Source organism: Nuphar pumila, chromosome 4 (genome assembly GCF_984573655.1).
Source record: "Nuphar pumila chromosome 4, dmNupPumi1.hap1.1, whole genome shotgun sequence".
NCBI lineage: Eukaryota > Viridiplantae > Streptophyta > Magnoliopsida > Nymphaeales > Nymphaeaceae > Nuphar > Nuphar pumila.
Window position 1 is genome coordinate 32430524 of NC_143252.1, and position 14109 is coordinate 32444632.

Sequence of the window (14109 nt, forward strand, 5' to 3'; positions counted from 1 at the left end):
TTTATTGTTGATTTATCCTGTTGGATTTTGTGATTCAACTGTATTGTACAGTTGAGACACTCTAGTTATGGTCCTCAACTACCAATCCATCACCGTACTTTCAAGACATCTCCTCCTTAAGTAAGGTTGCAAATGGATTGGCCTAGTTTGGATCTCTGATCCAAATATGAGATCTGAATGTACATTCAAGTCGGATTCCGACTTACATTATTAGAATTTTACGGATTCAGATCATATCAAATCCAAATCTGGATTCGACTCTGCTTCAGCGGAACTAATTTGGGTTTGTTGGACAATGTTCATATAGGATCTGGATATACTATGGTCCGGTCCATTTCTAACCGTGTTTTTCACCCCTACCCTTAATATAGGGATTTCATTTAAACTTTTAGGGCAAGTCTTTGGTGCACATGCAATGTCCTCTCCCCTATCCATGTTTGCTTAACCCCATCTTGCCTTAAAAAAAAAGAAAAGAAAAGACGTTCTTCAGTTGATCTGTGGGAAGAAAAGGTGCTAAATTAAAGGAGGTGTTTGGACTCCACCCACTTATTCGATCCGCTTGTCTGGCACAATGTTGTCAGTATCGGTGCATATTGGCTTGTATCAGCCACCACGTATCGTATCGGCAGAAAATTGATAGGCTTCACCCTTAAATCGGTTAATTTTTAATAAATACAAAAGTACTTAAAATTAATTTTTAATATTATTTTAATAGCTTTAACACATCACAATATGATTGACACATAATATTTTTTAATTATTTTTTTGGCCCATTCAAAATGATTGACTTACTTGAGTAAGCCGATACCGGTAATGACAACATGGGTTTGGCAGGAACGGTTAGTTCACGTCACCTTGTGTTGGGACGTTGCAAGTTCGAATCTCAATGATATCAGGTTGTATAACTGATAGGGGTCAGACTAACCCCAGCTTTCTCTGTGGAAGAAAGAAAAAGTACCTCAGGCACATGAAATACGACCAAGTTTACTATTAACTCTATCGTGATCTTGTTCACGTTTTATATCATGCCTCGAACGCAACATCTTGAAAACTTTTTATTTTTGAGAGAATAAAAACAAAATTTTTGAGAGTAGAAAACACGAGTGCAACAAAGATGGAGGAGATCATGAACTTGGTCATGGTCAGATCTTTGTAACCCCAAACATCACCCAGCGAGAAGAATCAAAGAGGGGTATTTCTGTCATTCAACACAAAGATCCGGTTTTGCTTTCTACGGGGACCCGAACAGATGTGGAAACCAGACACGTGCGAGGAGATTGGGGCCCAACGAGGGAAAAAAGAGAAACCTGGCGGGCCCCACTTTGTATCCAAATGACGTAGCAATAGGGTGCACGGTATATCTATCCACTATCTAAAAATTCCGTTTTCGGAACCCGTCACTGTCTTTGCCTACGTCAAACCCTAGCTGACTGTGTTCACTTTCATCTCAAGCCAAAATTATCCTTATTCCACTTGTCAAATAAGGGAAAGAAGGGTTAAAATGGACCACGTTGCAGAGTGATTGATTTGGTATTGATATTAGTATGCAACATTGTGTGAGGGAGTGGGGTTTTTTATTAGGGACATTTTATTGACAAGAGGGGCGTGAAAGGAGTTTTGGTTATTTATTGCGTTTTTATTATTAAAAGCAGAAATAAAACCCTAAAGAGTGGCCTCGCAAGAAACCCCCGAGCATCCTCGAAGGGCGATCCGAGCCGTACATTGGAAGATCGGACGGCCTTAATTCTTCGAAGAGCGTGCTTATGACCCCCAGGTGAGCACCAGCCCGTTTCCCTCTTCTTTTCGTAACTCGACACAGAGCGAAGGAGAAGAAATGGCGGCCGATCGCCACTAGATCGCCGGGAAATCTCTCCGATCGTCCCGATCACGATGGAAAGCTCTCAATTCCGTCGCCTGTTGTTGATTTCCTGGAGAGATCGGTGATCGTCACTCTCTCGTCGGTAAATGATCCCCCTTTTTAGTTTTGTATGTGGAAATCTCGTTTTTTTTCTCGTTTTTATCAAGATTTCCGGCGGTTCTCCGGAAGAATATTGAGGAATTTCAGTGTGTATGATGGTTACTGAGAGCCCTGTGAAGATGCTTTCTGAGATGGTGATGAGGCCGGGGATTCTCGGGGAGAATCGGGGCGAGGCCTCGTTCGGTGAGGATTTGGGGAAGGAGCTGGAGTTCCTACTGAGGGAGCAACGGAGGCAGCCGGTGAGCGAACGGGAGAGGGAGCCCAACCTCTTCCGGAGCGGAAGCGCGCCGCCGACCGTCGAGGGCTCGCTCGCGGCCGTCAGCGGGCTCTTTGGCGAAGGCGCCGCCGCCACCATGCCGGAGGGACTCTCCGCGGCGGATGATGAGATGAGGAACGATCCGGCATACCTCTCCTATTACTACTCGCACGTCAACCTGAACCCCAGGCTGCCGCCTCCGGCGCTATCTAAGGAGGACTGGCGATTCGCGCAACGGCTCCAGGGGGCTGCCGGAGGGAACACGCTGCTTGGCGGGATCGGGGACGGGAGGAATGCGAGCCAGGCCGCTGCTGCTGCTGGGGGAGCGGAGGGCAACGGGGGAAGCAGGTCGTTGTTCTCGTCGCATCTGGGGTTCAATTCACAGGCGGAGGGGAGAATACAGAAGCAGAACAGCCTTGCGAGGCAGCCGTCGGCCGAGTGGCTCGAGCGTGGGGGAGATGGACTGATCGGATTGTCTGGGCTGGGTTTGGGAAGTAGGCAGAAAAGCTTCGCTGATATCCTGCAGGTGGATTTTTTGTTCAATTTCTTATGAAACATTTGTTCTTTTTGTAATTTTTTTGAACGAGTTTATGATTTTCTTTTGATTGAATGATTACTCTAGCATTCTTAAGTGATTCTTGCTTTCTTGTAGTTACTGTTTGATGTTACTAATATAGAATGATCATAGGCATCTGTATCATGGGATTCATACATAGTCATCTGCGTCATCTTTAAGGCAATCATGTCACACTGCTCTGGATATTGATCATCAGTAGACATCTGAACAATCCCCTTTAGATTCAGGAAGGGGAGTTATTTTTGGTAAATCTGTACTTGTTCAAATCGGTGCTGATGTCAGTTGTTTTTAGTATAAATGCTGGTGGAAAGGTTGTTGATTGGATAATATCCAGCTAGTTTGTCAAGTGGATCATGGGTGTTTCTCGGATCTTGATAGCAAGGGACAGATAGATGGTTTGTGCAGTGCTTGCCTCCAAACGCTTATTTCTATACCTTGTTCTTTTTTAGTTTGCTTTTGTATTGGTCTGACTTAAAACAATATATCTGGTATTCTTCTGCAACATGGTTTTGTTTGATGGATGGGAATTGCCAAGGGGTGTATTTTTCTGTGACACTATATCAGTATAGTATTGGTTTATATTGAGGGCATTTCTGCAGGTTGGAAAAGGGTTACTTGGTTATTTTTTGGGGAAGCTGATTTCTTTTATTTTTGTTACCAGACATGTATTCTTCCTAGATTCCAAACCTTGTAAGCCACATTTCACAGAAAAAAATCTCATATGAAAAGGAAATTTTACATAGGAGAAGTGCTCATGTGAAAAATTTTCTTTTCCTTTGTGTGATGTGAACATCGAATTGGAGAAAAGAGAGAGATTGTCATATGATATAGTTCCATCTTCAGAGATGGAGAAATTTATCATATGAAAAACTTAGATTTTTTAGAAATTTTTTCATCTGAAAACCTTCCTCTTGTTTGGAACAATTGGAAAAACTGTACCTGTTTCTTTTTCACTCACATTTTTCCTATCTTTTTCCCACTTTCAAACGTGCTCTCATGGTAAAAAACTTGCACCATTTTATGAGATACTTTTCTGTGTTTAACATGAATCGTTGAAGTTTCCAGACTTCTGATGGAAGTTTATATTAGCAATCTTAGGAGCATCTCTGGAGAATCCCAGTAAACTCGAAGGTGTGCCAGGAAATGCACTGAGGTTCATTCTCTATGATAACACATATATATAAAGTAATTTGTCTTTTCTATAATATGAACGAATAAATGTCCCATCTAATGGCATTGTGCTTATTGAAATTGCATGTGAATATGTACTGTGTTGATATAGGTTTGATTGTGAGTTAAACAAGATACCAGACTTCAATGTTTTCAAACTGCAAGACAAATATGCCTCTTAATATAATTGTTAGCTTTGACATCCATGATTCTTGAACAGCAGGGCTTTTGCTGCTACCATTCTATCATCAAATCATGGCGTGCTGACCTAATGGTCTCCCGTTGCCATCTTCTTTGTATACATTTATCGTCTTCCTGGCCTCGATATTTTTTGTCCCATTATGGTTACTTTGATATACATAAGGCACTTGACTCCTGTCTCAACCGCCAATTTTTGAGCCAGTGGTGATATCTTTAGAAAGTTTCTCCTATAAGTTATTTCATCTTTATATACATTTGTTTTTATTGCTCCGAAGCTTGTATGAAGCAAAACGTTTCTTTGAAGCAGTTATCTGGATCGCCACCAATATCATCATATAACTTGGTTTTATTTAATTTATATTTATATATTTTTTTCATTTCCATGGGTTTGCAAAATATTCATGGTGCTTTTTACAGCTTTAGTTTAAATTGTTAGCATAAAAATTTGGAAACGTGCTGCACATATAATATGTGATTCCTTCTGTGCCGGGGCACTAGTTTCTCCTTTGTGTTACTAAGTTGTGACTTATGATTGCAGGAGGACCTTGGCCGCTCTAGTCCTGCCCCACGTCCTCTTTCTCGTCCAGCAAGTCGCAATGCTTTTGGTGATGGTGTTGATCCTTTGGGTTCTAATGAAGCAAAATTGGCAAATCTTCATCATGAGATATCATTTATGGATAGTCTTCCGCCTGGTACAACCATGAAAGGAACATGTGGGGTACAAAGCCTTGGTTCATCAGCATCTCATGGTTATGCTTCCGCCCTCGGTGCATCACTTTCAAGAAGTGTTACTCCAGATCTCCAGCATGTTTCAAACTATACCAGCACTGGCATTCCACTTGTGGGAGGACGGTTTGTTTCTTCTGATAAAAAGAGTGTTGGCGGCCCAAGCTCACTAAGTCGTGTTCCTTCAAATATGGCAGAGTCTACAGACCTTGCCAACACTTTGTCAAGGATGAGTCTGTCGAAAAACGATATGGTAGATGAGGACCATCACTTGCATGTGCAGCTTCATGAGGAAATTGAAGATCACTCAAGTTTCCTGTTTGATTTGCAAAACAGTCAAAGTAATGGTAAGCAGCACTCATACTTGAAAAATTCAGAAACTGAATCTCTCAATCAGAGTATTGCTCCTAAACCCATAAAAGCTTCATATGCTGATTTGGCTAAAAGCAATGAAGCTGCAGTAGACCTAAACAACTCTTCACTTTCTTTCGATGGGCAAGTTGACTTGCCTAAGCGAGCTGCTGCTTCTGGTAATTCATACAGGAAAGTACCAAATGCTGCATGTGTTGCTAACTCGGCAGGTTCTTCTGCTCTTTATCAGAATACAGATACTTCAAATGATGGATTTTCAGGTTATGGTTTGGGTGCATATGCTGTTAATCCTTTGTTGTCATCGATGATGACAAATCAGCTTGCTGGTGGGAATTTGCCTCCCTTATATGATAGTTCATCATCCATGTTAGCCCCTGGGATGGATTCAAGAGCTTTTGGTTCTGGCATGCCTTCGGGTGCAACTCTGAGTGGGGCACCAGATATACAAAATCTCAGCCGACTTGGAAGCCATGCTGCCACTGGCCTTCAGTTGCCTGTGGTGGATCCATTGTATATACAGAGTTTGCAGAGGGATTCAGAATATGCTGCACAGATTTCTGCCAATTTTAATGGTCCTTCTTTAGATAGAAACTATATGGGTAATTCTTATGTGGAGTTACTAGAGAAAGCCTATGTTGGGGCGTTGCTTGCACAAAAGTCACAGTATAATATGCCGTTTTTGGGCAAGTCTGGTGGACTGAATCATGGATACTATGGAAATTCTTCCTATGGGGTTGGTATGCCATATCCAGGAAGCATGCTAGCTGGTTCTGTTCTTCCTAGTTCTCCTGGGGGGCCAGGAAGTCCTCTCAGACAGAATGATAGGAGCTTACGCTTTCCTTCTGTTATGAGGGGTATGGGTGGTGGAGGTGTGATGGGATCATGGCGTTCAGATAATGGAGGTAACATGGAAGAAGGTTTTGCATCCTCCCTTCTGGAGGAATTTAAAAGCAACAAAACTAGATGTTTTGAGCTGTTAGAAATTGCTGGCCATGTTGTTGAATTCAGGTATAATATGCAATTCCAGGAAAATTTAGATTAGTTTAGTGGTGGGATGCTTGTAGGAAAGTATTAAGATTTTTCTGTGTATGAAACAGTGCTGATCAGTATGGGAGCAGGTTCATTCAGCAAAAACTAGAAACTGCCACGATTGAGGAGAAAAACACGGTCTTCCAAGAAATAATGCCTCAAGCCCTTTCTTTAATGACTGATGTGTTTGGGAATTATGTAATCCAGAAGGTATATACACTATCTTCTTGTGCTCCAGTTTGATATGTTCTCAACATGTTGTACATGGCATTGATGAGTTAATTTCTCAGTTTTTTGAGCATGGGACCACAGCCCAGAGAAGGGAACTAGCTGATCAACTCACGGGTCATGTATTGACTCTAAGCCTTCAGATGTATGGCTGCAGAGTAATTCAGAAGGTAGTTCTATTTCTTTTATGAATTTGATGGCTTATTTCATACTCATCCTAGTTTATACTATTAGCTTGTGGGTTTTCTTGTTTCTGGTGACAACAATACTTAGTAGCATGACCTTGCACATTTATCTGTTCTTTTTATGGAGATTGCATGAAACTGCTTCATGTACAACTAATATGGATAAAAAAATTGGCTTAGTTTTGAATTTTATAGGATAAGTAATAGCATGCAATAATATGTTGATGCCATGAAAGAGCTGGGAACTCTCAGGAGGTCTTCCAATTCTCTGAATTGAACCTGCATTTCTGTAAAGTGGTATCTGCGTATTTAAGGAGTGTCATGGGGAAGTTATGGTTTTTTTAATGGCAGTTTTTGGTCAAATGATGAAATCTTTCAAACCTTTCTAGTTGTTGCTTCTCATGATCTGATTGGATGCAAGATCGTCTATTCCAAAAAGTTTCCAAACAATTCCTTGTTTCATTTTTATGTGTTGCTTTCATTTTGGAAGTAAGAGGCATGAATATATGAAGACAGTTTCATGTTCTGGTGAAGTTCTGGTTTTGTGTAAGATTTTCCTATATATTGGAGTTTGTTTTCTTTCTCTGCAGTTTATACCAGTTTGACAGTTTGGCTTCAAATATCCATATGCTTATCCTCATAAAGCTATGTCCATTGATAGCTTTAGAATTTTCCTACTTATTCACCGTAAAGCTTCATGTTTGAAGTACAAGGTTTCATAAATCAAGCTTCATTTTCTAATTTTGAAAGCATACATGGGAAACCTCTGTGCGCGCACGTGTGTGTACACCAGCCTTCTGTATACAATCACGCATTTGCAGTGACTACAAAACTTTGTCTATCTGCTGCATAAAAAATTGCCTGTTCTTTGGTTCCCTAGAATTTGTGTGCATCAGTGTGTGTCCGACAGTTATGTCATGGAGTTTCAGTAGCTATAAAAGTTCATGTACCTGCTTCATAAAACAAGTTTATGTGTTATTTGGTTTCAGGAATTTGAAGAATTAGAAAAATATTAATACTTTTATACATGAATAACTTGACAAATTTTGTGAGCAGCTATTGATTAACATGTATCATTGTGTTTTATGCGAGTAACAATATCTACTAGGTGTTTTCAGTTCAACATGTTTTTTCTCTTGTTGTAATGTAGTCTTTTGGAATAAACTGATTATATTTCCAAAAGAAGACTCCATTCATGTATATGGTTCTGTAATTCATGTCTGAATTTAACTCATTAACTGGGATATGCAGGCCATTGAAGTGGTGGATTTGGACCAGCAGACTAAAATGGTTTCAGAGCTTGATGGCCATGTCATGCGTTGTGTACGGGATCAGAATGGAAACCATGTTGTCCAAAAGTGCATTGAGTGCATCCCTCAAGATGCAATTCAGTTTATTATCTCTTCCTTTTATGATCAAGTAGTGACATTATCAACACATCCATATGGTTGCCGTGTCATCCAGGTCTAATCATTCTTTTATGTTACACCATTTAAGACCTTCAGCAAGAGGACATTCCTCATTATTATGGTGTTGTTTCTTGTCCTATATTTAATGGATAAATGCTTCTGTCCATGTAACAGAGAGTGCTAGAGCACTGTAGTGATCCAAAAACACAGAGTATCATGATGGATGAGATTATGCAATCTGTGTGCATGCTAGCACAGGACCAATATGGGAATTATGTTGTTCAGGTTCGTCATATGTTGCATCTTTTACTCATTCTAAAGTCTTAATATTTTCCTTAAAAAAAAGTCAGTCTTAACATGGTTTCATCTTTTAGAGAAACATCAGTTTGTGCTTATACCATGAAGGTCTTGCAGATCAATTAGCTTTGCTGTGGATGACCTGAAGTTTTTTATTTGATGGCAGTTTATTTTCCATATGAGGCACAATTTTTAAAATTCATATTAGTGTCATGAAAATGGATTCTTCTGTTAACTTGGGCACATTTGCTTTTCTCACAAGTGGGCTGAGCCCTTAGTTGTCAAAGGCGGCTAGGCGGCCTAGGCGCAGCCCCACTGCCTGGGTGACCAGGTTTGGGTGGTGGGGCCCTATATTACCGCCTAGGCTGTGACCGCCTAGGCTTTTTAATATTCTTTTTTTGATGACATCATTTATTCTGGAATATATGTGTATATTGACTACTTGAATTACTCTGAATTGTCTTCATTATGAGCTTTTCTGCATATCCCACTGTAGTTATTGCTTCAGTTTCATTTTTCTCATTTGTATTAGATAATGGTGTGGTGTTTATGTTTATGACTCTTTCATATTGGTGTCAATTATTCTGGAAACAGCATGTTCTGGAGCACGGAAAACCACATGAACGATCAGTTATAATCAAGAAATTAGCTGGACAGATTGTTCAAATGAGTCAACAGAAGTTTGCTTCTAATGTGGTTGAGAAATGTTTAACATTTGGTGGACCAGAAGAGCATCAGATTTTGGTCAATGAGATGCTTGGTTCAACTGATGAAAATGAGCCCTTGCAGGTTTGTAGCTCTGTTCTCTAAGTACTAGTGTTACTTTAATTTTGTCCTGATAATCAAGTCACCAATAAAAATTCTCGTGAGTGCAAATTGCTGTGATAATGTAGCAAGGAAATGAGAACATTTTGGAAAATAGCTGCTATTACCCTTGCTGGCATAAGTTGAAGGCTTGATTTTAAATTTAACAAACATTATTACATAATCATCTCTTTAGCACAATTTTCAATATCATTTTATGAATCACAATCTGTATGTGCTCCTGGTTGCATATGGAGCTTTGATGTCATTGATACCATCACTACATAACTTGCTTGTGCTCCAGCTATTGTGCAGTGCTGGCTGCACCAGTAGGCGGACTCCATTGCTTCCTATCTTAGAGACACATTCAAGATTATAGCCTGCAAATGCTAGTCTCAAACTGCTAATAGTTGATGTGCTTTTTTTTATTATTGGTCTAGTATTTCTTCAATACTAATGTAGTTTTTTGGGTGTCTGTGCATTCAGGCAATGATGAAGGATCAGTTTGCAAACTATGTTGTTCAGAAAGTTTTGGAGACCTGCGATGACCAGCAACGTGAGTTGATCCTCTCACGAATTAAGGTTCACTTAAATGCATTGAAGAAGTACACATATGGAAAACATATTGTGGCCCGTGTAGAGAAACTTGTAACTGCCGGAGGTATGCAGCTTTTTATTATCTATTTTCAAGTTCTTTGTTCTCTTATTTACCCAGCATTTTTTTGATGCACCAACTGGTAATTTTTTCATAATGTCAAAAGCCATGAGTTCGGTGGCCACACCATTTCCAATTGGCTTCAATTAAATAGTTTTAAACCAGGACTGGATTGGCTTGGTCAGACTTGGTTCCAAATTTGCACTAAGAAGCCCATTTAGTTCAGAGTGTGGGGGAGGATTGGGAAATCACATGGTCAGCTAACGAGTCTGCTGAGTTGGTGCCTCCCAGAGCTAATTAGGATAGAATTAATGGCATACCAATCTCAACCTTGTTCTTAGTTGCTTCTCGGATGGAGTTGAGCATCTCCGTCTGGTGTAATGCATCAAGTTATGAAGAACCTCTTCAGAATCAAGGGGACTCAACTTGGATCCATAGGCTTTGAGATGGAGACAGTGGATATGGTCAACCCAGTTAATTATAAGCTAAGATCTAGGTCTCTATGAGCCCAAGTAACAGATTTGGGACCAAACTAATGTACCAACTCTGGTTGACTTGTATCTTTGAATAGGGTTGCATATTTTGCTATGTGTTTTAAGATTGCATGCCTGTCCTCATAAACTTCGAGAAGTCCCTACAACTTGGTGCTTCAGGTATGGGGGTACCTTGAAGTTATCTTCATTGTTATTGCTTATTATGGTTCAAATAACTTTTGAAGCATTAAACTAACAAGCCTGGTGAAATCTGAGGCTCTGGCTCGATCTAATAGACTTATACTCTACATCTCCGTCCAAAGTCCATAAATACCTTGGAGCCAGGAAGTTGGTCAAGTTGCATGAGTCGTACACTAACAATTCTCTAGGTCTTTAATGTTCTTTGAGTTTGGCAGTTGACTAACTCTATGGTCTGTCTCAATTGCAGAAAGGCGCATTGGAGTTCAGGCTTCACTTTCATCTTAGACATGATGAATTGTGAAGGATGTTGTGCAGCTAACTGAGGCTTGGAGCGTGTACAAGCTTGACTGGAAATAAAAGGTGTTTGTTTGTACTGAAACTTGTACATTGTGTAGTTTGAGTTGAGTTTGTTACCAAGGAACAGAGATTAGGAGTTGCTGAGAGGCCCAGATGGTGAAAATTCCCGTGCCCCTGCAGAAACCATTGCGGCGAAGATAAAAAGAGGCTATAAAATGTCTTTGTTGTAAAAAGCGAGGTGATAATTAGGAGTAAATTAAGGAAACTGTACAAATGTCACCATGTGGAGAGCCGTCAGGTTGTTTAGGTTAAGTAGGAATTTTTCCATTGGGATAATTTTATTTTTTCTGTTTTATGAGCATGATTAGCCTGAATATTTGATGGTTAATTTCATGATTAAATTGCTGTATGGCCTTTCATTTCATGTTTCCTTGGCGTTCTTGTAGATTGCATCTTCTCTTGTCTATATTTTGATTGTTGTAGATAATTACGTGATTATCATGGCAGAGGATGGTTTTAGTCATCAATAATCAAAATTTCAATTAGATTATCATAGATGTGTCTTTCAAGCATACTGGAGTGAGCTGACCCTCATGAGTTGGTTCTATTAAGAAGCTTGCCAACATTGTCTTTTTGTTTGGGGCTGGACTAAAGATCGGCATTTCCTTTGCAGAAAAAGGGATTGCATATTAGAGGAGCTTGGAGCTCCCGTCATTTTTTTTCCATGTTGCAAGGGGGAAACCACCCTCCGAATCGGAGACCCAGTCGTGCTGGACTCTTCTGGCCGTACCTATAGTCGCTATCCCATTAGTGTAAACCTGTGGTGCATCCCTCGACCCCAAGGGAGACGCCGGAATTGGGGTGCCCATAGAGGGAGCTGTCCGAGTCCAAGACCATGGTAGCAATCCCTTGGGGTCTGGAGCTCCTGTTATTTGAGACATTGGTTTTCAGAGGCATTGTAGATAGTGTCTTCCTTTGTAAGAATGCATACAGAGCTCTGTTGGTGGCATTCAAAATATTGGGGTAGTTTGGTTTGAATTGAGATTCATGTGTGTGGTGTTCAATTGGTATCCAAAACCATGTATGGAATCCTTTGATTTCGAAACTTGAAAGGTGCTTCTAAGTACATCCTTTGGAGCCTTTTTGTTGGAGAAACAGTCTTGGAACCTTAGGAAGTGCCACCATGTTCCCTTTTTATAATAAAGATTCTGTTTGTGTGCTGGATTTGAAAGGGAGTTGGGGATTCACTGAATTCCCTAACCCACCTACTGTTTGGGAGCTGGGATTTGAGAGACGGGAGTGGAGATGAGAATGGAGCTGTTTCTCATTTCTATTCAACTCCACAACTCAACTCCCATCAACGCACTAATCCTTGCTCCAACGACACATTCGCATTCAACCTTGCTTAAAATCTGACATTCATATTTTCTCAGATTCGGATTTTAGTTGGAATTGGGTTGTCTTCGGATTCAGATGAAAGTTTTGATATTGAATCTGGATTCGGATTGTTAATCAAATCCCATTTTTGTTACCAAATCCAACTAAATAGATTTTGATTTGGTCCGATATCCGACTTGAACCCTCACCCTTTACATCTTGGGAACACGCATACACGTGCACAGACAATACACGTTTAGCTGCCGATTATTAATTTCTTCAAGAAAAATAAAAAGATGCAAAGACCAATTTAAGTCCCCACAAGATTGGGTCTTGCTCTTTACATTTACTTTTTATTTATTGATGCTTTACGTAATATTTTTGAGTATTTGACTGTATTTCTCCTTTTCTTTTCATCATTTAATAGAAAATGATAGATACCAGCGTGGGGGTGGTTGTGAACGTGTTGAGTTGAAGACCCCGGATCAAACCCCGCTGGCACATGAGCGTTGCTTTCAGAGGTGGACCATGTAAGGCAGGGTTGTCGTGGGGCCCCACCTGTGGTTTTCCCTTGCTTTGGCAAGGGTTTTTCATCATAAAAAAATAAAATAGAAAATGATAGCTCAATTACTTGATTAATCTGAAACCACCACTCACAAACCAACTTCCACCAAAACCTTCCAACGTAGGGATTGGATCTGAGAAAATGATAGTTCAATGCAGCATGCATGCGATTCTTTTTGGTGGTTCACATATACAGATATGCTTACAGATCCAAATCTGGGTTGGATCCACAACAAATACGGTCAGGTCTATATATATATCCAGGCCAGAATCAGGTAAGTAAACAGGATTGGATCTGAGAAAATCTGGTCAAACAAGGTCCATTTTACTTTTTCTCAGATGGAATCCTATTTAAGTACCTGATTTGCTGATCGAGTACCCCGTACCGCAAAAGCTCACATCCTAACCCAATCCAGAACTTCACTATAAGATCCACATACCAGTTGAAGCATAAACTGGATTGAATCAGTGGGTCTTGGGAAGTGACAAATATTGGCGATATTTGAAATTGTCATGTATCAACCGGTCAGGTTTGTGTCAGATATCCAACCTGACCTGACTGACTCGAGTATTTTAAATGCATTTTTTACCATGAATATACATATTAAACACCCTTTAAATTACATGGGTTAGGTTTACGATTCATTTTCATGACCCGGCGTAATTTAGGTTGGATACCCAAATCCAACTGGTTCTTATCTGGGTGGGTTTAGGAACTTGAAAATCATATATGGTGGGGTATGGTTTCCTCAATGACTGACCCAACAAATATCTCAACCTTAACTCGTTTATTAATTATGTATGGATTAAAGTGGACCCCCACACGACATTGATCCTATTCATTGACAGCCCTAACCCACTCACGGAGAGAGAGAAAAAGAAAGCGACAGAGCTCACATGAGAAAGATGTAGCATGGTTATTTTAATAAATATATAAATCGAGATTATCCAAAGGGGTTAGCTTAGTTGGAGCGGGCTTTGGCCGTTTGACGGACAGTGGAGGGTTCGACTCCTGCAGGCGTTAACATCCTTGTGCAAGATGAAGCAAATATAGGCCCTGGAGTCCCTAGCATTTTCCTGAACGGGTAAGAGATGACGTCACCTAGGCCGTGCTCGGGGTTTCCCAAGATTAAATATGGAAAATAATATTTTGGGATTATCCCAAATAAAAATTTTGGCAGAAAATTGCAAATTCTCGAACTTTTGGTAGCAAAACGAAAAGTTTGAAGGGTGTTTTAAAATTTCCCTGTCTATAATCCATTTTTTCTTGTTTACAAATTTTTATTAATTATATTTTATTTATTTATTTG

The 14109-nt window shown here is 40.1% G+C and overlaps 1 protein-coding gene across 1 annotated transcript; it reads left to right on the plus strand.

Annotated features, from left to right (window-relative positions):
* The first annotated feature begins 1794 nt into the window (after positions 1-1794).
* Positions 1795-11288, plus strand: LOC149839869 (pumilio homolog 1-like). Its single transcript, XM_090002858.1, has 9 exons — positions 1795-2760; positions 4721-6288; positions 6378-6519; positions 6600-6707; positions 7974-8186; positions 8306-8416; positions 9023-9217; positions 9719-9893; positions 10809-11288. Exons 1-9 carry the CDS (start codon positions 2071-2073, stop codon positions 10844-10846), a joined length of 3240 nt encoding a protein of 1079 aa, XP_089858984.1. The 5' UTR covers positions 1795-2070; the 3' UTR covers positions 10847-11288.
* Positions 11289-14109: the final 2821 nt, after the last annotated feature.

What these genes read in the sequence shown, in the direction of transcription:
- LOC149839869 (XM_090002858.1), top strand. Translation starts at nt 2,071, where the DNA reads ATGATGGTTACTGAGAGCCCTGTGAAGATGCTTTCTGAGATGGTGATG. An exon ending in GCTGCAGAGTAATTCAGAAG is followed by an intron (nt 6,708 to 7,973) that starts GTAGTTCTATTT and finishes TGGGATATGCAG; the next exon opens with GCCATTGAAGTGGTGGATTT. An exon ending in GAAACTTGTAACTGCCGGAG is followed by an intron (nt 9,894 to 10,808) that starts GTATGCAGCTTT and finishes TCTCAATTGCAG; the next exon opens with AAAGGCGCATTGGAGTTCAG.